Raw genomic sequence first — 25,007 nt, forward strand, 5'->3', positions numbered from 1 at the left:
CATATATTGGTATCAAGATATTTGGCAACCATGGTTACAGCATATCAGTTACATTTTATTAAGTAATTATTACAGGGGGAATGGCTTGGGCCAGGGCTTTTATACATAATTCTTTGTTGCAGAAGGTAAGACGATGGCCAGAGCGCTAAATCAGCTGCAACTGATATAATAGGGTAAGTTGGACTTGTGGTTGCATCAATGCTAGCTAAAACTATCTTTATATATACTGCTATCTGTGTAGCCCGGCTGACACTATCAGCTCGGGCCTTTAATGAGCAATTCAGTTTGGACTCTGACATGTGCAACCTCGACAACTAAAGAAACTTGCTTGAATGTCCAATTATTAGGAGAGGGGATTTTTCCCTTTTGGACCAAAGTGTTTTAAGTACTTTTTGCATGCCACATTGTTTACTCTCACAAAAAAACGCTAAAGTGTGCATCATTACTAACATTAAATTCTTAATTTAAAATCATTTTTGAGAGATTGCGTAGAGTATTATTTCACCCAGGTGCCTACTACAGAGGCATGTGGCAACAAATGATAAATGGAATACTGAATGAATCAAACATTCACACCCAATCAAGAGATCTGGGTCCAATCCATCATTCTTTTGCTCATTACGCCACCCTAGTTTGGACCCAGCCATGTGCAAATTAGTCTTGACCCTGTTCCTCATGGAACAGTCCAGCCTGAACTGCCAAGTTGGCAACATTGACCACTACTTCTGCATCTTTCAGAATTTGCTCCATGGACCGCTTTCAGTGTAACACCCCTCATCAGCCAGGCTAACTTAAATCCAGTGGCACAGCGAGCAAGAGACCCACGTTTGGGCATACCCATCCCACTTAGGGTGAAAAGTGCTGTGGCAACAAATGATGGTTGGAATTCTGAATGTGTCAAACATTCAACCCCAGTCAAGAGATCTGGGTTAAATCCATCTTTCTTTTGCTCATTACGCCACCCCAGTTGGAACCAGCCATGTGCAAATCAGTCTTGACCCTGTGCCTCATGGGAACAGTCCAGCCCGAACTGCCAAGCCGGGTCCTCCCTGAACCAGAGACAAGCATCCTAGGACCGGTTTCGGAATAACACCCCTCATCAGCCAGGCTAGCTTAAATCCAGTGGCACAGTGAGCAAGGGACCGACGTTTGGGAATACCCATGCCACTTAAGGTGAAAAGTGCTGTGGCAACAAATGATGGACGGAATGCTGAATGTATCAAACACTCACCCCCAGTCAAGAGATCTGGGTTAAGTCCATCTTTCTTTTCTTCATTACACCACCCCAGTTTGGACCCAGCCATATGCAAATTAGTCTTGACCCTGTTCCTCAAGGAACAGTCCAGCCCGAACTGCCAAATCAGCTACATTGGCTACTACTTATGCATCTTTCAGAATTTGCTCCATGGATGTTTCCACAAGAAGTCATGCTTCATTGGACAATAAGATGTGTAGCTATATGTTTGCTAATATTTATGGGTAATCATCTGTTATGTTGCTCTCATATAATGCCACGTCTGTGAAATGACTCTCAATGAGATTAGGTTGGGGGACAGCAAGACAGCAGAAATAATGAAAATAATACCTTTGTGGTCATTCAGGCCTCTTAGATCTGGATCTGTTTCATTCACAGAAACCATCCATTTCTCACCCTGTGCCTATGATACCTCCATGGTCATTTAATTTAGGTCTCTTTGACTTCACTCTTCTCCCTTTACAATCCCACTGAACCTCTGTACTTAGTCATCTTCTGGCTTAGAATAAATGCTTGAGGAACCCATGTGATGGTTTGAAACAACGCACATACTGTTGTCCAGAGCTTGGCCCACAGAGGGATGCAGGACTGGAAGGAGGGGAAATCTTTAAAACAGTAAATTTCTAACCCAGCCTGTAGGCAGCAGGATTCCTAGAAAGGGGGGGGGGGGGCAAGAATTGGGATAATCTTTGCTTAAACGTTCTCCCACCATACTCAGGACATTCATTATGTGTGACTTTTCTTAACTAAAGCCGTAAAGGTTTGTACCAAGTATTTCTGAGTAGGACACTGATTAAAAAAAACACAGTGTGCTCTGACACTGAGCTGCCCATTGTCCAAAGCCAAAGTCCATGATGTTTTTTATTTTTTAATTGTATTTCCTTGAGAAGGTCGTGTGTATCCCTTCCTGATTCAAATGTCCAGATGGTCCTGCATTTGCAGCTGATGCAAACATTCCCATCCTATAACGTAACTTTATAAGGCTAATCAGATCAGCTCAAACCTATATCATGTAATTTAATTCCGCTGAGGTTCTTTGTTGAACGATGTTGGTGAAAAGGATCTTGATTCCTCCTTGTAAGCCAGAAGTATTGCATCCCTGCTAGAAATGAACTGGCAGTACATTCAGTCTGGTGTGAGGGGCTTCTCTGCAGCTCATCAGCAGAAATGCTTTTACATTTCACTTGAATAGATCAAAAACTCAATGAAGGATATAACTCTGATGAAACACGTTTGTGAATTATCAAAGTCTATGAGGTTTAGTGCCCTCCTAATCGATGTTCATCTGAACTGAGATATCTGAAGGCAGTCTAATAATCAAAGACACTAAGAAACCCCAATACTGATAAAGTGTGTGCCACAACCTCCCCGAAGTAGCTGAATGAATACCAACCAGTACTCCTCTTGTGTCCCAAGAATGTCTAACTCATTCCACAGTGCGAGAGTTGGGTTGTATTCAGAAACAGCCAAAACTCCTAAGGAGACATTTTCCATAGTGCCTAGATGATGGAGATTCCCTATACCCCACAGTTAAGCACCATATAGACACCTACAACGATAGGCTGATACGTCACACTAAACAGAGGTTGAAAACAGCTAGCCCTGGGCCAGTCTACAAGAGAAACATATTGTCTTCTGGATACATGGAGCTGATGCAAATCATGGCTTAGCCTAATGCCCAGAGAATCAAAAAGCACCATTCTTCATGGAAATATTGCACTACACTATAGGAACATGTACTGATCTTCACGATGTTGAGAGGCATCACTGTCACGTAAAACTAGAAATAGCCAGCAGAAACAGAGTTTTCGAAAACTGTCTTTTTTTAAAAATTCATATAACATTTGGGGAAAGCAACCATGATAATTCTTGTTTCCAGTTCACTTGTGAACAAACATGGGTGTTTCCTAAAATGAGGCTTATGTTGCTAAACTAGGTATTTAAATGATGTGTACCTTACAAGTGAACATTTAGTAAAAAGTTCTCATGAGGTGAAAACGTTGCTTTCTTTTTTTGTTTCCAATGAGCCATTTTTTACCACAGCTGCTTTGGAGTCTGAATCTGGCTGTGGCAGGGCTAGAGGCACTGATGGTCGTGGAAGAGACCAAAAACTAGGGATAGGGGCAGGGTTTTTAGTGGTCTCTTCACTCACTGTTGTTGCAGGAGCTGGGGTGGATGTCTTGGCTGCCTCGTCTACTTCAGTTGCTGGTGCCGACGGAGTGGCAGTGCTAAGAGATTTGAAGATGAATGTTGCAGCCTTTAGAACCACAGGACGGGAACTGACAGTAGGTGCCTCCTGTATCTCTTTCTCTGCTTGTTTTTTGAGATTTTTATTTTCTGCTTGCATTTCAGCATAAATACTGCCCCACATGGGATGCATTTTTGTCCTCCGGTCCCAGTTAATATTTCTCTCTTTTTCTAAGTATTGATGATGCCTTTCATTCAGTTTGTCAACTTTTTCCTGGGAGACGAGTGGAGGCTTTCTCTGCAAGTTGCCTACAAAGCTTCTTCCACTCTCTGGGTTATTTTCTTCAGCATGGCCAAGGCATCTCTGGTTTATCTGGTGCTTCCGAAGCTGTGACTTCTGACTAAACCTCCTTCCACAGTTCGTGCAGGAAAAAGGCCTGGTGTGGACATTCAAGTGCGCTTGAAGAACTCTTTTTAGACCAAAGCTCTTTCCACACTGGGGGCATGTGAATGGTTTTTCATTTAGTGTCCGGTAGCTCTCATGGTTACTGCCTCTGTGTAGCCTCTGGTGGCTTAGAAGATTTGACTTTAGACTGAAGCTCTTCTCACAATGTTTGCAGGAAAATGGTGTCTTGGTTAAGGTCCGGTCACTGTCTGGGTTGGGTGATCTGTGTATCCTCTGGTGACTTAGGAGACATATCTTTATAGTAAAGCTCTTCTCACACTGCGAGCAAGGATATTGTCTCTTGGGTAGCGTGTGATTGCTGTCAGGTTTATTTAAACTATGTATTCTCTCGTGACTTAGAAGATCTGATTTTTGACTAAAGCTTTTATCACACTGTGTGCAGGAAAACATTGTCTGGGTTAGTATCTGTTTGCTCTCAGGATTATTATCTAAACTATGTAGTTTCTGGTGACTGAGAAGATTAATCTTTACACTGAATCTTTTGTCACACTGGGGACACGCAAACGGTCTCGGGATAAGCGACCGGTCACTCGCAGCGTTTGCTAAGAAATGGAATCTCTGGTGACTTAAGAGATTTGATTTAAGACTGAAGCTCTTATCGCACTGTGTGCAGGAAAATGGTTTCCGTGTTAGTGGCCGCTCACTTTCAAAGGTAGCTAATCTGTGAAGTCTCTGGTGACTGAGAAGGTTTGACTTCAGACTAAAGCGCTTATCACACTGCAAGCAGGAATAACGTCTCTGAGGAAGAGTCTTCAGGCCGCTCTTGGCATTAGCAAATCTGTGGAGTCTCTGGTGACTTAAAAGCTTTGACTTCAGGCTAAAGCTCTTATCGCACTGTGTGCAGGAAAATCGCCTCTCTCTTCTGGGGTTGTCATCATGGATTCTCTGATGCCTTTGAAGATTTCCCTTCTGACTGAAGCTCTTATCACACTGAGAGCAGGCAAAAGGCCGCTCTCCGGTATGAATTCTCTGGTGGATCTTTAGATGGTACTTCTGAGTGAAGCCCTTTTCACACTCAGTGCAGTAAAATGGCATCTCTTGGGTGTGAATTCTCTGGTGCTTTAGCAGGGTTTCCTTCATACCGAAGTTCATATGACACTCTGTACAGGAAAATGGTCTCAGCCGCTTGTGTATTCGTTGGTGGCTTACAAGAGTTGCCTTCATGTGAAAGCTTTTGGTACATTGTGTGCAGGAATATGGTCCCTGGCTAGAAGTGTTTTTCTGGTTTGTCACACAATTTTCTGTTTGAGCAGGGCTCTTCTCACCATCTGCACACGGATCAGCATCGTTCTCCTTCATGTTTCAAATCTACTGTTGTGTTACTGCAAAATGAAATAAATAAAGTAAATATTAAATGGTGCATCGCTGTCAGATAAGAAACTTTACCATTGCAAATCAGGAAAGAAACTCAATTTTAAATACTGCTCATAACACATTGACAGTGGTATACAGCACTACTCCACATGGCACATAGACCACAATACGTACAAAAAGAAGACAGTCAAAAAGGGAGAAAGGAATATAAAGAGGAGGAAAGGGCTAGCACTTTTGGATAATGGCTGCATGGGTTTTTAGAACACCAAGACTTTCTCTCTAACACCCCTTGACTCCTGACCTCAGGGCAATCATATTAACTTTCATTACAACAAAAAACAGCTATAAAGACAATCCTATCTTCTTATTACAAAGACCACTAAAAGATAGTAAACGAACGTCTCCATGGTAGTTCTCAACAAGTGAAGAGCTTAAGTTTACAGAAACATGCAAAAAACACACGAGCAGATAAAACACTCTACAGATGTCCCGTTCCTTCGCATGGGCCGGCCGATGCTCTTTGGGAACTGAGAGATAGGACTGCAGTTAAGATGGTGGGATAAGAGAAATTTAGGGTACACTGGGACTTGTTTGACCCAGGTAGGAGTGAAAATAGCAGGACAAGGGATGTCAGTCATGCTCGGAGATGAGGGTTAGACCTTGATGCCCTAACTCATGCTTCTTAACTGGGCAGAAACAGTAGGCAACCTTTGTATCCTGATCACTGTATCAAGTTCCATTTTGAACATTCAAGTTAGGGGCTCACAGCAAGCTGATTCCTCTCCAACAAGGCTACGGCAAGCGTGTATTCATTTGCACCCATCCTAGTGATTCACTACTGCATTCGCTGGATCAGGGTATCTAGCCACTTAAGTACGATTTGAATCATGCCATAGATGCACCACCATGTCCAAACGAGAGGCAGCACGAGTAGTGCTATCAACCCAGTATTATATTAAAAGGATCCAGAAACTGGGATCCTTCGCTACATGATCTTTTCATGGACCTTACAACTAAGTGATTCGTATGAAAGCTGTGGCTTACCAAAGTCTGGATAATTTGCTTATGGCCAGAGCCACTGGAATTATGTGGCAGGGGATTACCAAATTATGTGGCAGGGTTAACTAAATTATGCGGCAAGAACAGATACAATATGCTGCATGATGAGGCACATTTTCTTATAGTATTGCTTCTTTATTTTGTAATTTCTACACATGAAAATATAGTCTAGGAAAAGATTTCACCTCATTAGTACCAGTTTAACAACCAAATAAGGCATAAGAAACTGAGAGATGATTGGTTAAGCTTTGCAAAAAGGGCCTTCCACTAGAAAAGAACACATGTTGCTACATTTTTTGTAACTTTTAATCTGTTGGTGCTAGAAACATTATTTTATTATTTTTGTTAAAATCTGCAGATTATGCAGCAGATTACGGACTATGTAACAAATCTATAATTATGCAAAAAAAGCTGCAGCCACAGAATTGCATGATTCCAGTAGCCCTGCTTATAGCCTTCTACGTAATTACACAGAAGCACATAATAGTTGCCTTTGTAAAGGATTTTGTCAGAAATCATAGGCTTCTCTAATCCTAGCCCTCTTCTCTTAATCAATGCTAAACTACACTAACCATAAACTTAGTGATACTCCCCTCTGCCTCTGTACTGCTTCATATTCACTGAGGGGGCTATCGTACTACATAAATGAGTTTTTACTCTACATTAGAATCTCACTAGCCTTGAAGGCCTCAGGATTCCAGTACTTCAAATCCAAGTCAAAAGACAAAAGCAGTTACGATAGCTAGGGTATAAAGCGTCTTGTGCCCAAGAGTGACAGACATGGCCTGGATTTGGGATGTTGCGCCCTGAGAAATTACAATATTTCGGGCCTGATTCATAAAGGTCAACGTACACTTTGTTGTAAGTTTAAGATTTTTTGCTATTCACAAACAAATTTTACGCCTAGTGTGTTTACAACTGCCGAGTCTCTGCACTAATGGCAGAGACACCTCACATAAAAAGATATGACAGGGTTATCGTTATATGTGCGGAGACTCTGCATTCATAAAGATACTCGTCGTAAAATGTGTTTGTGAATAGAACAAATCATAAACTTTTTATTTTTTTTATTTTCAAAAACCTTTATTGACAAAGTTTACATATACAAATTGCACTTCAGTATTAAATAAAAACATCGTGCTCAGCAGGTCATTAGCAGAATATCATAGACTGAATGATAATACTGTCGTACACAGGCCTAGTTCTGTGCAGCATGGGAAAGGCACCACTAAGATCATAATGCTAAAGGAAACAACGACACCACTGTAAAGATAGCAGCAGCCACTGCCTCAGGGGAATGTAAGGACGTGGGGGGGGGAACAGTCACTGACCCGGCGGCCGCCGCGGACGAAGTGCCGGCGGGGAGCGAGGGGGAGGCAGCATGGCTCAAGTGGGGTCGGGAGAGGAGGTATGTCACCAGGGGGCCCCATATGTCTATTGGACGGGATCGCCCAGGCAGTAAGTTCCAAAATTCTGATAACAGGGTCTGACATCTCGAGGCGTCATCGAGCCAATGAGAGAACAGAGGTGCCGGTCAACGACCCCAACACATGACCACCCTGCGCCTAGCCAGAACGAGCAGCATAGCAATTAGGCGTCGAGAAGAATCCGGGCAAAATTTGACAAAGCCAAGCAGGCACAACAGTGGGTCCGGCTGTACCGGGGCAGAGACAATCTCAGAAATGGCGGCACAGACCGCCAATCAGAACTCCGACACTTTTGGGTACAACCATGCCAGGTGAGCAAAATCCACGGCAGGGGCAGCGCAGCGCATGCAACTATCGTTAGGTATGGGTCCCAGTTTATGGAGCTGAGCAGGAGTGCGGTATAGCCTATGTAAAATGTATAAGACGAAGACGATAATTAGGCGATAATTTCTTCGTCTGGTTGCAGCAATAGAGCCAGTCTGCCTGGGCAATATCCATGCCCAAGTCCTCGCCCCAAGCCAAGCATGCTCGGTCAGTGGAGATGGAGGTGGACGATAGCGTGAGGGCATATCATTTAGTCACCAATTTACGAGGAGAGTTGGATGTATATATAAAATAGAGGGCAGGCATTGAAGGTGGGGGCTGGGGAAATGCTGAATGCAACTTCTTGCAAATGGCGCGCAGCTGATAAAAAAGCAAAACGTCCATAGAACTAGAGGAATCTGGAAGAGAGTAGAACGTGTCACCCGGATAAAGATCCACCAATGTCGTCAGCCCCAAGCGGGTAGCCTGTTTAGACATGCCGGTTGGCTGGAGAGGGGGGAAACCGGGATGGCGGATAATCGGCATGGTATTAGCCGATAAAATCGGAGCATTGGAGAGACGGCGCAGTCCGGACCAGGCCCAGCACAATGTCTTGACCGTGTTTACCTCAGCACGCAGGTAACTCGCCGGGGTGAACAGAGCGGTGGTCAACGGCCAGGGAGTTGCAATGTCGGCCTCAACCACCAGATGTGGCTGATAAGGAGAGGGGTGAATCCAAAAATGTAGAAAGCTGGCCTGGGCACTTAAAGCGTAAAGCTTGAAATTAGGGGCGCCCATACCGCCCACCACCATGGGGAGGGTGAGGATATCGTACGCAATCCTGGGCTGTTTGTCAGCCCAAACAAGAGCAATGATCAAGGAACGAAGTCTATGAAAGAAATGGGCAGTGAGAAGAATGGGGATGTTTAAAAAAAGATAGAGGAATTTCGGGAGGACCACCATCTTGGCAATGGCTATGCGGCCAGCAAGGGTTAATGGGAGTCGGTTCCAATGGGGTATCTTAGACTCGAGCCAGTCCACTGCACGCCCAAAGTTGGCCTTCCAAAGGTCATCCAGGTCCCTGCTTAGCCAAATGCCTAAATAGCGGGTGGTGCCAGAGGCCCAAACAAAAGGAAAATCCGGCACAAATTGTTTGGTGGCATCAGTTAGAGGGAACAACACAGATTTACTCCAATTCACCTGTATGCCGGACAGTCCGCCAAATCGTATTATCTCTCGCACTAGTGGGCTGAGATTATCTTGGGGATGGCGGATGTACAATGTGATGTCGTCGGCATACATAGAGACAAGGAGGGAGCGGGCCGAGAAGCCTATGCCCTTCTGAGTGTGGTGTTGCCGGAGCCTGGCCGCAAGAGGCTCCATAGCGATGGCGAGGAGCATAGGGGATAGTGGGCATCCCTGCCGAGTGCCACGCTCGATCGAAATGGGATCCGATATCTGACCATTGATACACAGACGAGCAGAGGGGCGAGTGTAAAGGAAGGATATCTTGCGTATGAACATATTGCTAAATCCAAGACGCGGCAGAAGGAGAAATAAAAAAGGCCACTCCAGTGTATCGAATGCCTTGGTGGCATCTAACAGAGCAGCCACAGCGGGAAGGCTAGGATTGATTTGATGAAGAACCGAAAAGATAGTCCTGAGATTGTGCGAGGTGGCCCGGCCAGGGATAAAACCGGACTGATCAGGGAGAGCAATAAGGGGCATAAGGGGAAGAAGGCGGGAGGCCAATAACTTAGCAAAAATTTTGTTGTCAATGTTAATAAGAGAAAGGGGCTGATAAGAATCACGGCAGTCGGCCGCTTTGTCCGGCTTGAGGAGTAACATTATCATCGCCTCGCGGAGTGACTGCGGGAAGAGGCCGTTGTCAAAGGAATCGTTATACATGGCCACCAGGTGTGGCTCCAGGATAGTAGCAAAAGTCTTATAAAAAGAGGCTTGAAGGCCATCGAGACCGGGGGCCTTATCACTGGGTAAACTGTTTATGGCAGCTAGTATCTCTTCCTTCGTGAAGGGCTCATCCAAGTACTTGCGATGATAGTCCTCCAACCATACTAATAACATCTATGCTAGGGGAACCAAGGGCACACTGGGATCCGCCACTATATCAACGCTGGAAAGTATTCTCTCCGGCATCTCCCCGTCTTCGTACATTCTTATAGGGGGTGATCTAAATTGCACTTTCGAACCGCTTGGTGCGGAGGATTTTTTGGGTACCGCTGAACTAGATGCTAAATGGAGTATCCCGACCCTCAATCTTCCTCCGATCAGAAAGTGGTCCCAGAGGGTTATCCAATTAAATGCCCTCGTCCAAGAGTTCAACCTTAGAGCCGTAAATGGAAGATCCATTTCAGACCCCCATGGGGCATTCACTTTTAATAGGATTTGTTCTCCATCTAGGATAGATTATATTCTCTTAGATGTCAGGCTATGGTGTGATCTGCTAGACATGGAAGTTAAACCCTCCACAGATAGTGATCACAACCCCTTATGCTTAAAATTAAATAATGTCTGGAAGTACCTGGTGCTGACGCAACTAGCCGAGCGTTCCTGTCTACTAGAGAAGTGGTCCCTAGTAATTGTTGTAGACGCCTTAAATGGCAGAAAGTTGTGATTAAGGAACACAAATTGGCAAGCATAAAGGGCAATCTAGAAGTTGAGATTAGCAATTTCACATTTTATGCCAATTCCGCTTTGCCCCTATCCAATTTTCATAAAATCTATCAAGACTTTATTTCGAATCTGAGCGCCTTCTTTACAATTAGAGGCAAGGTCATCACTGGAGGACTACAGGCCAAGGCTTCGAACCCCTGGTATTCTGTTACTTGTAAGGAAAAAAGGGCGACACTCATTTTGGAAGTTAAGAAAAAAGACTCCGCCGCAGTTATTAGAGCTAGGAAGGAGTATGCCAAGGCACAGAGGGAGGCAAAGAAAAGCTGGGAGGAGGATCACTGGGCTAAATTAAAACATGCTTCATCCGAGAAAGACTCGAAAGGCTTCTGGGACTTAATCAACAAGAGGGCTAGCACCATTAATCCCCCACTGGCCAATCATATCACCGCCAACCAATGGCTGCTCCATTTTTCTAAACTATACACAGAGGACGTTAATGCTCCCTCTTCCCTTGATATGGCTCATTCATCCCCTACCAGAGCCCCCAGTCACCACCGGGATCTCTTTGCCTTAAGCGAGGTGACGACAGCAATCAAAAGCATAGCCCCTGGCAAGGCGGCAGGTCCAGATGGCCTCCCTGGAGATTTGATTTTACACTTCGCTGAGCCTTGGGCAGCTCTTATCCTTCTGATTCTGAATTTGATAGCCAGAGGTGCACCAGTACCTGATTCTTGGAAGGGCGCCGAGGTGGTCCCCATTTTTAAAAAGGGGAATAGGGAAGACCCTGCCAACTACCGGCCAATCAGTCTAATTGACGTTATTCAGAAAGTTGTTGGCAGGGTCTTACTAGCTAGGTTAGGCAATTGGATGGAAGACAACAACATTCTTTCCCACTTTCAAGCAGGTTTTAGGACCAAGATGGGAACAATCGACCAGGTCTTCAGATTTTTTATGATTTATTGGAAGATAGTACTTCTGGGCAGGGGCAGTTTGTACCTTGCCTTCATAGATCTGAAGACCGCTTTCGATTTAGTTCCCCGGGGGAAACTTTGGCTTACCTTACAACAACTTGGTGCTCCCCCTTTGGTCCTAGACATGATCCAGCGTCTACACCAAGGCAATTACGCCAAGGTTAGATGGTGGTCCCAGGGGCAATTGACTGAGAGAATCGCCGTGAACAGGGGAGTTCGACAGGGATGTGTGCTGGCACCCACCCTGTTCTCTCTTTACATCAACGGGGTGGTTGACTTTTTAAGCCAGGACCCGGCCGATGCTCCATCACAGGCCGGGGAGAAGATCCCGACTCTCCTGTTCGCAGACGATACTCTCTTGATTTCAAAATCCCCGGGGGGGCTCCAGAAACTTTTGAACAACTTTGCCTCTTTTTGTGATTCACATGGTCTGATAGTTAATACCACCAAAACTAAGACCATGTGCATCAACCCGTCCAATCGCTTTAAAAACCACTTTACCCTAGATGGGGTCCCGTTGGACAACGGTGAGGGTTTTGAATACTTGGAAATCTCTCTTGCAAAAGACATGAAATGGGGCCCACACCTTGCTAAGATGCTCTTAAACCACAAGAGGACGTCTGGTGTTATTTTGAGAGAGCCGCGTCTTACTGGGTGTAGGCCTGTGGCCACTGTCCTTGCGGTCTAAGCCGGCAAAGCACTGTCCTCAGCCATGTATGGCTCCGAGCTCTGGGGCTTTCAGAATGTGAGTGATCTTGTTCTGACGGAAAATAAGTTTATGAGAGACATGCTTTCCCTACCTTCCTCGACGCCCTTGAAGCCCCTATTTTTTGACCTAGGGAGACACTCATTCCAGGATATAGTACGCTTGCGCCCCCTTTTGTTCTGGGCCCGCATAAAAAGGACTCCAGAACTCTCCCATTACGCTGCAGCTTTTGACGAACTAGTTGCAGCGGACTCTGGGAGCAAGATAATATGGCTAACAGACCTCCGAAAACTTCTAATTTCTATTGGTCTAAAGGAGGCCTGGCGCACCCAATCACCACCTACAAAACAGGTTATCAAAAAATTGTACTGGGAATGGGTCCAGAAGCTGGTCATTCAAAATCCCAGATTGGGGAAACTGGCGGAGGGATTTTTCCAACACAAACATACTCGCTTACTAGAACCTTATCTGGATTTTATTCAGGCCCCCAGCCACAGGGTACTATATATGAAGCTAAGGTTCGGGACCTTGCCGACCAACAGCTTTGTTTCGCGTTGGAAAGGGCCAACTATGCCATCTTTACCCTGTCCGGGTTGTGCCTACCATAACGAGACGCCGGCTCACCTCTTGTTTGCCTGTCCGGCGTATAGGCTCCCCAGGACGAGATGACTAAAACCGGTCTGCAAACTATTGGGCCCAATGTGCCACCGTAACGCTCTCCGCATCCTCTGCACTGATACCTCCTCCCTCACTCTGATCTGTGGGGTAGCCAAATTCTTGGGATCCGCCTGGCTAATTAGAAGCAAGTTATTAGCCAGGAAGCCTGTAGACGCTGATGGCGACCACCTGTCTCTCTCATATACTGGATTTTAGTCTACATATTTTAGATTCAGTCTTTTTTCTTTTAACAATCGAACCATGAATTTTCAACTAATTGTGGAATTTGTATTATATAAGCTTTCTAGATGATGATTTAATGACTTTTTAACCTATTTTATTTATGTAAATAATGTGTATACTTGGAAATGTATTGCTTTTATGATATTTTTTATATCGAATAAAGCTTATACCACCACCACTACTAATGCGAGGGTGTCAAAATATTGTTCAAAGGCCTCGTGCGAGGGAGGGGAGCCGGCGGTATAAAGCTGCGACTAATAGCCCATAAAGCGAGACTTGATATCATCAGGAGAGGTGGTTCTCGTGGGGCCACCTTACCGAAGAGCCGCCACATACGATGCAGCACGGGGGGCGTAGGAGGTTGGCCAAGATCTTTCCAGGCTGATCACCTTCACCATAACGGCAGGCTCAGGCCTCCCTACCAAGGAAAGCGAGCTCCCTATCAGCTTCTTCAGCAAACTCTGTATGCTTTTCCTGTAAACGTGCGAGGGTCTCGGGCCCGGGGTGAGCGCCTGGGCGGCATCCAAAGTCTTAATTTCTGATTCCAAGGTGGAGCGGATGGACCCAAGAACTCCGGCTTGCTTGGAGATACACTCGCCACGTATTACCATTTTGAAGCCTTCCCAGAAGGTGGACGCGGAATCCACAGAACCGACATTTAAAATCAAAATAATTGGTGATCGATGTTTGGATCTCATCGCAAAAGACGGCATCACAGAGGGCGTTCGGAGGAAGCCGACATGTGAAAGCGCGGAGGGGAATGAGGAAGGCGGATACAGATTTGGACTGGGGCGTGGTCCGAAAATGTGCGTGCCATATGCGTAGTGGTTGTGAGCCAAGTAAGAGCGTCCGGCGAGGCGATCCAAAAATCAATGCGGGACCAGCAGCCCTGAGCTCCAGTAACGCAAGTGCCCTCACGGGCCTCTGGCCACATGTGACGCCAAGCATCATGTAGGGAGTTGTCCGCAATTATGGACTGAAGTCGGGCAGCGGCACAAGGGTGAAATGAGCGGAGGCCAGAACGGTCCAAGGTTGCAGAGAGAGTGACATTAAAATCACCCCCCCAGAGGAGGGCCACCGGGCCCAGGGAAGAGATGAGGTGCCAAATGTGAGAGAAGAGATCGGGATCATCAGAGTTAGGACTGTACACTGCAGCAATTGTCATGGGTTGAGACAAGAGGGAGCCATGCAAGATTACATACCGTCCGTCAGGATCCGTAAGTACCTGACTAGTGTGCCAGGGGAGCCCCCTGCATATCAAAATGGACACTCCCCTAGAATAGGAAGAATAATAAGAGGAATGTGATTCACCCCAGTGGCGCGATTGGAGTCTGGATGAGGTCCCAGGCAGCAAGTGGGTCTCCTGCAGGAGACAAATGTCTACCTTGTGCCGTGCCAAGTGTGAGTGGATGAGGCTGGCCTTACGGTGGTCATTGAGACCACCGATATTTCAGGTCCAGCAAACGGTGTCGGTCATGTTACACTGTAATTAGGTAATATGGGACACGGAGCAAGAGGCCTAACAGAGGAGTGAGCCCTAGGGAGCGCTGAGGCGGCCAAGAGCAGTCCAGTGGAAAGAGAAGCAAACGCCAATAACAGGATGTGAAACTAAGAGGAAGCCTGCGGCCCCAAAAAATCAAATCATGAGGGGAGCTGCCAGGGTACATAAGGCACAAGAATAGCGGGGAGGCAGTGCCATATGGGAAAAGGAGGACGTAGTGCACCATTTCACTGCGAAAAGCCTGTGGAGCAATAAAATGATGTAAACCTACTGAAGGCATAGCATAATGACAAAAGAACAACACCAAAGGCATCATAAAGTAACGAACAGGCCCAAAGAGCCCCCCTCCCCGCCCCTCCCCCCCAATCCCCCAAACAGTAGACAATCTTGAAACTAGGATCAGGCAAATGATGAACAAATAGAGTGCAGACGGCAGAATTTCAATAACTCTTCCGCCCAACCAGATCAAGGAAACCCCCACCCCAAACCACCCCCTCTACCCACAATTTATGCAATAGGAAACCCCGTTTCTGAAAATGCAAGGACATAAATATAGTAACAAAGAGCATTTCCAGTAACCCAACCACCGCCCAACCACCCCGCCACAGCAACCCAAGAAACAATGTCATATGGACCCCCAACCCCACACCCACTCTAACCCCCCCAAACAGGCTGAGATACCACCCCAACCCACCCCAGGAACCCGCAACTGGGAAGAAGGGAAACAACATTAAGAGAGGGAATTATCCCGTGAGGGCATGGCAGGGCTCAGCGTACACCCCTGCAATAAAGCAGGGTGGCCAAGCTAAATTAACAACAGACAATGATTAAGAGAGAGAACAGTGTGCATATCACAGCATTTCAGTCATTGTCACCAAGGTGACCAGTAGTGGCGAGCTGAGAACTAGATGGAGAAGAGCGTGATGATTTGTCGAGTTTCTTGGCAAAGGCAAGGGCGTCTCTAGGATCAGGGAATACAAGCGTTTTAACGCCCTGCTTGACTCTCAGCTTTTCAGGATAGGCCAGTGAATAAGAGACCTCATGCTTTTGAAGAATCCGCTTTGCGGGAAGAAATTCACGCCGGGTAGCCTGGACTCCCTGTAATCCGGGTAAAACAAGAGTGAGTTACCCTGGTGAATGATTTTACCCATGTCGCTTGCTGCACGGAAAATAGCATCCCGATCTCTAAAATTTAGGATTTTTGCGATGATGGGGGGAGGCGGCAATCCGGGACTAGGCCGTGAGCCGAGGGAACAATGTGCGCGTTCGACAATAAAAACTGAGGAAAGAACGTCACTGAAAAGTTCCTTGACAAGTTGCTCTACAAAGTCCTCCATACGGGAGATATTGGTGGATTCTGGAACACCAGTTATGCGGAGATTGCTCCGACGAGAGCGTGCCTCCAAATCCTCGTTTTTCTCATGAATGACCGCTAGAATTTTGTCCATCTGCAATAATTTCTGGTGATCTTGTGTGGCGGTATCCTTGACGTCCGAGACCCTGGATTCGACATGGAGGAGACGATTGTCGTAGGAGTCAACACGGGCCTTTACCGAGTCCAGCCGGGCGGAGAGTTGGTCCAGTTGAGTACCAATGCCAGTGACGTTGATTTCACATCTAGCATGATTGCCTTTAGGTGATCATCGCGAGCAAGAGGCGCATCCAGGAGGGGTACAGGGTCACCGCCGTCCGAACTGGCGCCGTCTTGGCGAGTCGATCTGCGTTGGTCAAATGCAATTTTGGGCTGCTTTGGGTCTGTCCTCCCCATGGTAAAGAAGACCAGACAGCAGGCCGCACCAAGAAGCAGGGGAGAGGTGAAGCGACCAAGAGGAGCTGCAGAAGAGCGTGCCACGGGCGGGCACCCCCCCACAACGGGTATGGACAAGACCAGGAGAGACAGTCAGAGTTTCAAAAGGTACGGGCAGCCACGACGGGCCTCCAGAAGCAGTGGGCACAAGAAAGGTGGCGGAGAGCTGCAGCTAATATCTTAGGCGGTAGAAAGCCAGCCAAAACAATGAATGCCCCACCAGCATAGCGCTTCACCATATCGGAGGATGCAGACGGAGGCCAGCGCGCACACCAAACACCACCATGAAGCAAGGTGATCCCTCGGCGCGAAACCCTCCCAGTGGAACCAGTTATGGCAGGGTTGAGCGAATGACTGAAGAGTCAGGAAGAGGCGCAGGATAGCTCCTCAGTGCCACAGATGCCTCCCGCGTAAGTGCAGAGCGTAGGTTGAAGAGAGGCAGGGGCTCTTGTGAAATCACAGTGTGCAGAGGTGCTGACTAGGGGTAGGGACACTTCAAGATCTCGCAGGTGCGGCCCAGGCCCCCAGGCAGTAACATATGCAGCCAGCAAAGAAGAGCAGGCCCCACTCCAGGGGAGGGCGGCCAGTGGGGTGCCAGGCCGGCGCAATCCCAGGATCCGCAACAGTTCCAGGTGGCAGGGGCCTAAGATCAGTAGGCGAAGTGGGCTGCGGAGAGGCGTCGCAAAGAAAGTTCCCAGGGTACTATCCCAAATCACGAGCCGGCCCACGGCACCACAGGTTGGGGCCACCAGGGCAGTACAGGAGGCAAATCAAGCGGGGGCCCAGGGCCCAGCACCCCGGGCAGCAAATGGAGCACCGGCCTCCAGTGGTGCTGAGGCCCGTATCTCTCGGTCCGCAGACGGTAGGATCCGGGGTGTAGTGGAGGTGTGGGCACCCCGCACACCACAGCAGGTGGGAGGCTGGGGGAGGCCCGCCAAACCGGGGCCTCGCTAGCAGGGAGATTCACCGCTCCCTTCACCAGGCCCGGGCGCCTGCGGACGCCTGCAGACGCCTTGTAGTGCGACCGGGTTGAGGGAGAAAATGGCACCCTAGCTGCAGTGGCCTGGGCCAGGCGGAACAGCACGTAAACCCCCAACCCCGCCAGAGACGGCCGCCGCCGCGGCATCACTCACCAGACCTCACAGCGAGTAGTCCACCGTCGACCTGCAGGCAGTAGAAAACACCGGGAGCCCCGCTCGGGAGACGAGGGAGGAGGGCCAACCCCGGCCGGCCCCGGTGCGCAGATCAGGCGTTGTTGACGGGCGATGTTTCTCGGTCACCAGTGGCCGCCAGGAGACAGAAGAGGGATCAAACAACTCCACCAGAGACGCCAAATAAGGAAATGCTGTTAGAAAGCATGTATAGTTTAGTTGTCAGCAGGATAATGTCGGATTATGGAGCTTGGCCGGCAGAGCCCACTCAGAGTGCGGCCATCTTGCAGCCGGCCAAGCCACGCCCCCGAACAAATCATAAACTTAAACTTGAGTGTAAGCATACTGTTGTGAACTAGGCCTTTAGCCTTAATGACGAGTTAAGAAAACTTTAGGAGAACATTACTCTTGCCTTTTTAGATGCAGGAAGATCGTATAAGTTTAGCCAACCTGAGGTTTAGGATTTATTTAATTTAAACAGCAAGTCATTTCACTGAAGCAATGGTTAATCATTGTCACTCAAGTCTATGAAACTTATCATTTGAAGGAAGAAAAGAAGTCTATGAAACTTATCATTTAAAGGAAGAAAAGAAGTCTATGAAACTTATCAAAGAAGTCTATGAAACTTATCATTTATAGAAAGGAAACTTTTGTAATGATCTGCCCCCAACCATGACGAAGCTCCTGCCCAGTCCTACAATCAATCACCCCAAGCACCATGTTATGAATGCTCGACCCCCTCTCCTGTTGGGCTATTGTGGTTGTTCATTTGAATATACTTGGCTTACTGAACAGTGCCCCGCCACCATTTAAGTGCTGTTTGCAATATGTTAATAACTATATACATTTCAGGCCCAAGGATAAATCAAATTTACAGCAAAATACACCAGAGAAACAGGCAAAGACACAAGAAACTAACAGCAACATAGGGTTACCTACCAACAACTAAAAGGGAATAAATGTACACACTTTCAAAACACACATGACCTGAGAATCTAGTGAAATGTTGAAATTAATTTGGGGAATCGATTTTGAGGAGAAACGTATGTGAAAATGTTGCCAGTGAAACTGGGTGTTGAAATAAAGTCATTAACGTATCGGAAGGAATCCTGTAAAAGATTTGTTGCCTTCTTCAGCTGCATGATTCAACTGCTACACAGTGACCAGGTACTGATTTATTCTGTTGTATGAGCCAATCGCAAACAAGGAACCAAATGCATGCTATGATCCATTCGTATTTGGAACTGAATTCATCACAAGGCAGTCCTCACAAATGCACAGATGTGAATTAACCAACCTATCACTGTTTGAGGGGGAGACCCGAGAGAAATGCGATACTGCATCCTTGATGAACTTTAAGGAACAGCAGGATCTTATTATGATAGCGGGCGGTCAGACCGTCGCCCGCTATCACAGCAATCAGGAGACTGTCCAACAAACATGTGGCGGTCCATCCACCCAATTATGATGCAACCACCGGGCTGGGGGTCTCAAAATGCTCATATTTACTGCTGCTTGAGCTGCGGTCCAGTGAAAGGGCCGCAGCACAAGTAGTCATGAACAGGAGCACTTCCTGCACATCCATGGACCCTGTGCCATGCACCATGTGGAGCATGGCACATGGTGCATAGATGTGAGTGGGGGCACTACATGTGCCCCCAGGGCCACTTTGCAGTAGCCCATGAGGGACAGGGGCCCTGTTTAGAGCCCTCCAAAGTCAGTTTCCGACAGCCTATAGATGGCAGTGTTCCTGTCATGATCAGGCTGTCTTAAAGGGCTATCTTAATCCCGACAGCGGTGCTAAGCTAGGCACCACCTCCATTCGGGACTACAATTCCGACTGCTGCCATGTCCGGATCTGAGATTCTGTAAGGCCGACAGAATAGGGTCCAACCACAAGCACTGTAATACATAGTGGCGGCTTCTACCGAACAGGAGTTATGGGGCGGGGCGAGAGGAATAAAAAAATATATAGCACTTACCTGGGTACGGCCGCCGCCTCTCCTCCATCCGCTTCTCTTCTGACTCCAGGCAGCACAAAAGCACACAGGCTCCCAGCCTGCCCTAGCCAATCATGACGCTGCTGTCAACAGCAGCGTTGTGTTTGGTCTGAGTGGCCTGGTTCAGCGATCAGACAGGAAGTGGGAGCCTGTGCATGTTTTCCACTCGGCTGTGCAAAATAGCTAGGTGGAGAAATGCTAAGAGCGCATTAACTGTTTGGCCGGCCCAAGACGGCCGGCTAAACTGCCATGCACACGTAGAATGTCCCCACTACTTCTCTCCCTGCTCTGGCCAGCCCAGCCCCACCCGCACCTAGAATGTAAACCAACTGAGTCAGTATGGAAAAATAAAATGATAAGAACATTGCATTATTATAATTTTAGATTTCCTTTTAGAACTGTTCAGAGAGCAGTGGGGCGATGATCCTCTTCCCTTAGTGGAGGAGCCGTAGCTGTTAATGTGGCGGTCGTACCAAAGGGCTGTCGCGGTGGGACAGCCACCGACGTCCTGTAGGTGGCAGTCCCACCGCCATCGTAATGAGGCCCCGAGTTTGATCGATTTATCACTGATGAAATGTGCAGGCATGCTTGCGAAATATAATGATAAATTCAACTATGTTATCTGTGGGGGCTGAAAGGCTGTTTTTTATCCAACATGAAATTACTAAGGTTTACCAAGCACAAAATAATGAATGTATTTGGCTGCCACTTACTCTTGTTCTATAATTGGTTGCCTCACAGTGCTTTATCTTAGCATTTCCGAATTAGCATATGGTGAATACGGCCTGCGTATCTAAAGCCTTTTCAATAACTTACTACCAAAAGATATACTGTATTCCTTATGTAAAACCACATTCTAGAGGGGTTTTTTGTAGGGTTTGGCGGAATTTGCTTAGTCGCACTACGCAAAGCTCTGCGAAACTGTAAAAAAACTCCGCAAGCACGCAGAGTTCCGCCAACACGCGGAATTGCTTGTTCCGCCTGTTCGCGATGCTTTTTTCCTGTTCGCAAACGCTTTTTGCGTGCTCAGGGGGAAATATCTCCCGAACACGCATTTTGAAAACATGGATAGGTGCTCGGGGGGAAATAGCTCACGAACACGCATTTTGAAAACACGGATAAGCAAAAAATTCCGCGAAGCCGCGGATCGTGGAAGTTTTTGGCAATTCCACGCTCTCCGCAGAACGCAAAATTACCCAAATTCCGCGAGCGGAGCGGAATTTACCCCCCAGGCCTAGTTTTTTGTGCAGTTTTTATTTTATACATATATACCACAAACTTGACCCAAGGGCATTAGAGTGTTTTACATGAGCACCGGTTATATTAAACAAGGACAGGTTCATAATTTTTTAGGACCATGAAGAGATTCGCCCAGAATCACAGGATGTTGAGAATACGCCGAGACTCGAACCTGGTTCCCCAGTTCTAAAGTCAAGCGTTTCTGAAATGCTTTGAGTGATGGCAATAATTTTAGCAAATTCAGGGCAATGGAAAGTCATAGAACAAGATCTTCTTTTTAACATCACCAGCTTGCAGATGCTATACTGAAAGGAACAAAAATGGAAATTGACCCTTTGTGCTTCTGTAAACAAAATTAATTGCTGTTTTCAAAATAACATGCAGATGTGCTTGATTTGAAATCTTTTTAAATGAAAGCTAAATATGTGTCTAAAGCTCAACGGGTCTTTACCACTAGTCATGCCAATGCAGCTTTGACCACCGCCATCTTTCATCCTTTAGACCAGCCTCGATTGTAGCCTGTAAAGTTATTGGTAATTCAATTCACTTTTTATTATAAAGTTCTTTGCGCATCAGCCTTTCGAACCATAGGGATAAGATCCATCTGATATGTTCAAGAAGTAAAAGCAGAATTATCAGGGAGCAGATACAATGTTAAGAATGTGGGCAATGAAAGCACATGAATGTTTTAAGTGCTGTTGTTTCTTTACACATGCCTTGTCCTGCCTACTTAAAGTGTTATGTTAACTGGACTTGTAAAGTGCATTGCTACCCAGAGAAGGGTGTCCTGACTCTGACTGTTAATAGAGGAAAAATATATAAAAACACACTGAATGTTCCTTTAAGATTGTGAGGACAATGCTCATTACATCTCAGTATTTTTCATAACAATCTTAACAACTTTCGGGTGGACCTCTGCACGTTAACCTACAGAAACCTATTTTTAACCACACAGAGTAACTCATTCTGACCCCGATACAAATGTGGCTAAAGTGTCTTTTCTGTTTACCCCAAACTCTGACTCCAGCTCCCACTTCTGTGGTATCTTGTGGTCTCCAATGACCGGGCTCGCCCTATGAACCGGCCGCTTGAACAGTAATGCCTCCCAGCTGAACACTCAAAAGGACCAGGGGTATTTCCTCTCTTGCTTTCATGTCTGATTCCCTCACGGAGTGAAACAGATCTATTTCTGCAAAGTTTTTATATCAGGGTCACAGAAGAAACTGCTATTTTAGTGTTTCTGCAACCGACAGCTGGGATGGGCATTGATTTTTTTTGTTATCAAAAATCTTTTTATTGATTTTTAAAACCGTAACATCCATGTATTACAATACATCAGTGTAGTACAATGGTAACACAAAAGTGTATTTCAGTGCCTGGTCTCAGAGGAGATTCAGACTGTTTATTTAAGAAGATTACCAAGCAGAAATGTGGAAGAGGTTCCACCATGGCCCCCAAATCCTTTCATGCCCAGGGCCACAGCTTTGGGTCTGGTACTGTAGTTTCTCCATTAATGAACATTTGTCAATATTGTTCTGGGCGGTCTTCAATTGCCAGTATTTATCAATATCCCTTTTGCCAAGGAGAGCGCCTATTCCCACCAGAGCCCATTCTCCTCAGGAGCCCCCTATGTTATTTATGAAGCCAGGCAAAGCAGTTTGGCAGAAAGATCAATGGGTCTACTCAATACCAGGCCTGGATGATTTACATCAGTACTCACAGATAATTGGACAGCTCAATATCATATGGAAGAAATTGTCTCTGCAGTACCCCCACGACAGCGGTCTCAGCCCATCATCAGGACTCTCTGAGAGGTATAGTAGATTTTGTGTAGCTAGTTAAGTTGGGTGGAACGCAGTCGGAAAGAGATGGCCACGCTTAGGGGTACGGAGGACTCACAAAGTCTGCTAGTCCGCTAGCATTGATGATTTCTGTTAATGTTGAATCATTTTTTGCAGGCACCACTGTATGTAAATTGTTTCTGGCTAGCATAAAAGCCTTTAGTCTTCTTTAGAGATTTAATTTAGGATATATGATTGAAGCTGTTAGAAATATGTCCTTCCAAGCGTTTGATTTTATTGAGTCCATCACTTGATGTCACAGTTTGTTTTTCTCGCTTTTTCCAAGTTGTTTTTAAATTAATTGTCTGATTTATGTCCTGATGAAACCTTCATTATAATGTTTTTTCTAACGGCTGAAACATGTCGACTTATTAGATAGCTATAGTATCAACCATGCTTCGACCTAATTTTACTTATGTACATTCCATACATGAAAATCAGTCTCATTCCTGATCTGAACTCATTTCTTCTTTTTTTCCATACTTGTGCAATTGTAGGTCTTTGGGTTACAACAAACAAATGATGGACGGAATGCTGACAATGCATACATTCTCCCCCAGTCAAGAGATCTGGGTTAAATCCATCGTTCTTTTGCCCACTACACCACCCCAGTTTAGACATGGCCATATGCAAATCAGTCTTGACCCTCTGCCTCATGGGAACAGTCCAGCCCGAACTGCCAAGCCATGTCTTCCCTGGACAGGAATCAAGCATCCTAGGACCGGTTTCTGGCTATCAGCCGTCATCAGCCAGGATAGCTTGACTCCAGTGGCGTAGTGAGCACGGGTCCCACGTCTGGAAATACCCATCCCACTTAGGGCGAAAAGCGTTACAACAAACAAATGATGGACGGAATGCTGACAATGCATACATTCTCCCCCAGTCAAGAGATCTGGGTTAAATCCATCGTTCTTTTGCCCACTACACCACCCCAGTTTAGACATGGCCATATGCAAATCAGTCTTGACCCTGTGCCTCATGACTTGACTGGGGGAGAATGTCTGCATTGTCAGCATTCCGTCCATCATTTGTTTGTTGTAACGCTTTTCGCCCTAAGTGGGATGGGTATTCCCAGACGTGGGACCCGTGCTCACTACGCCACTGGAGTCAAGCTATCCTGGCTGATGACGGCTGATAGCCAGAAACCGGTCCTAGGATGCTTGATTCCGGTCCAGGGAAGACATGGCTTGGCAGTTCGGGCTGGACTGTTCCCAAGAGGCACAGGGTCAAGACTGATTTGCATATGGCCATGTCTGAACTGGAGTGGCGTAGTGGGCAAAAGAACGATGGATTTAACCCAGATCTCTTGACTGGGGGAGAATGTCTGCATTGTCAGCATTCCGTCCATCATTTGTTTGTTGTAACGCTTTTCGCCCTAAGTGGGATGGGTATTCCCAGACGTGGGACCCGTGCTCACTACGCCACTGGAGTCAAGCTATCCTGGCTGATGACGGCTGATAGCCAGAAAGCGGTCCTAGGATGCTTGATTCCGGTCCAGGGAAGACATGGCTTGGCAGTTCGGGCTGGACTGTTCCCATGAGGCACAGGTTCAAGACTGATTTGCATATGGCCATGTCTGAACTGGGGTGGCGTAGTGGGCAAAAGAACGATGGATTTAACCCAGATCTCTTGACTGGGGGAGAATGTCTGCTTTGTCAGCATTCCGTCCATCATTTGTTTGTTGTAACGCTTTTCGCCCTAAGTGGGATGGGTATTCCCAGACGTGGGACCCGTGCTCACTACGCCACTGGAGTCAAGCTATCCTGGCTGATGACGGCTGATAGCCAGAAACCGGTCCTAGGATGCTTGATTCCGGTCCAGGGAAGACATGGCTTGGCAGTTCGGGCTGGACTGTTCCCATGAGGCACAGGGTCAAGACTGATTTGCATATGGCCATGTCTGAACTGGGGTGGCGCAGTGGGCAAAAGAACGATGGATTTAACCCAGATCTCTTGACTGGGGGAGAATGTCTGCATTGTCGGCATTCCGTCCATCATTTGTTTGTTGTAACATTGTATGTCTTTGGAGCATACATTCTTAGAAATATTTTGATTGTTGCATGAGAAATTCCGAATTTGGTCTCAACTTCGTGTAATAAAATTCCTTTTTCGTATTTTAAAAACTGATGCAGTTTGTCATTTCATAAATCTGTTGAATGGGCATTAACTGACTTCACAACACATTAGTCCATCAACATTTTTATTATTATTATATTTTCATTACTAAGAGCAATATTGGTGCTATGT

At 46.6% G+C, this 25,007-nt stretch overlaps 1 protein-coding gene across 1 annotated transcript in view; it reads right to left on the minus strand.

Annotated features, from left to right (window-relative positions):
* Positions 1–3,070: 3,070 nt before the first annotated feature.
* Positions 3,071–25,007, minus strand: part of LOC146811686 (uncharacterized) — a 79,015-nt gene continuing 57,078 nt past the window's right edge. The window contains exon 2 of the mRNA XM_085618666.1: positions 3,071–5,230. Within this exon, the coding sequence (XP_085474792.1) occupies positions 3,240–5,207 (1,968 nt within the window). The 5' untranslated portion in view covers positions 5,208–5,230 and the 3' untranslated portion in view covers positions 3,071–3,239. The remainder of the gene's footprint in view (positions 5,231–25,007) is intronic.

The sequence above is a fragment of the Triturus cristatus genome, chromosome 7 (assembly GCF_964204655.1).
Source record: "Triturus cristatus chromosome 7, aTriCri1.1, whole genome shotgun sequence".
Taxonomy (NCBI): domain Eukaryota; kingdom Metazoa; phylum Chordata; class Amphibia; order Caudata; family Salamandridae; genus Triturus; species Triturus cristatus.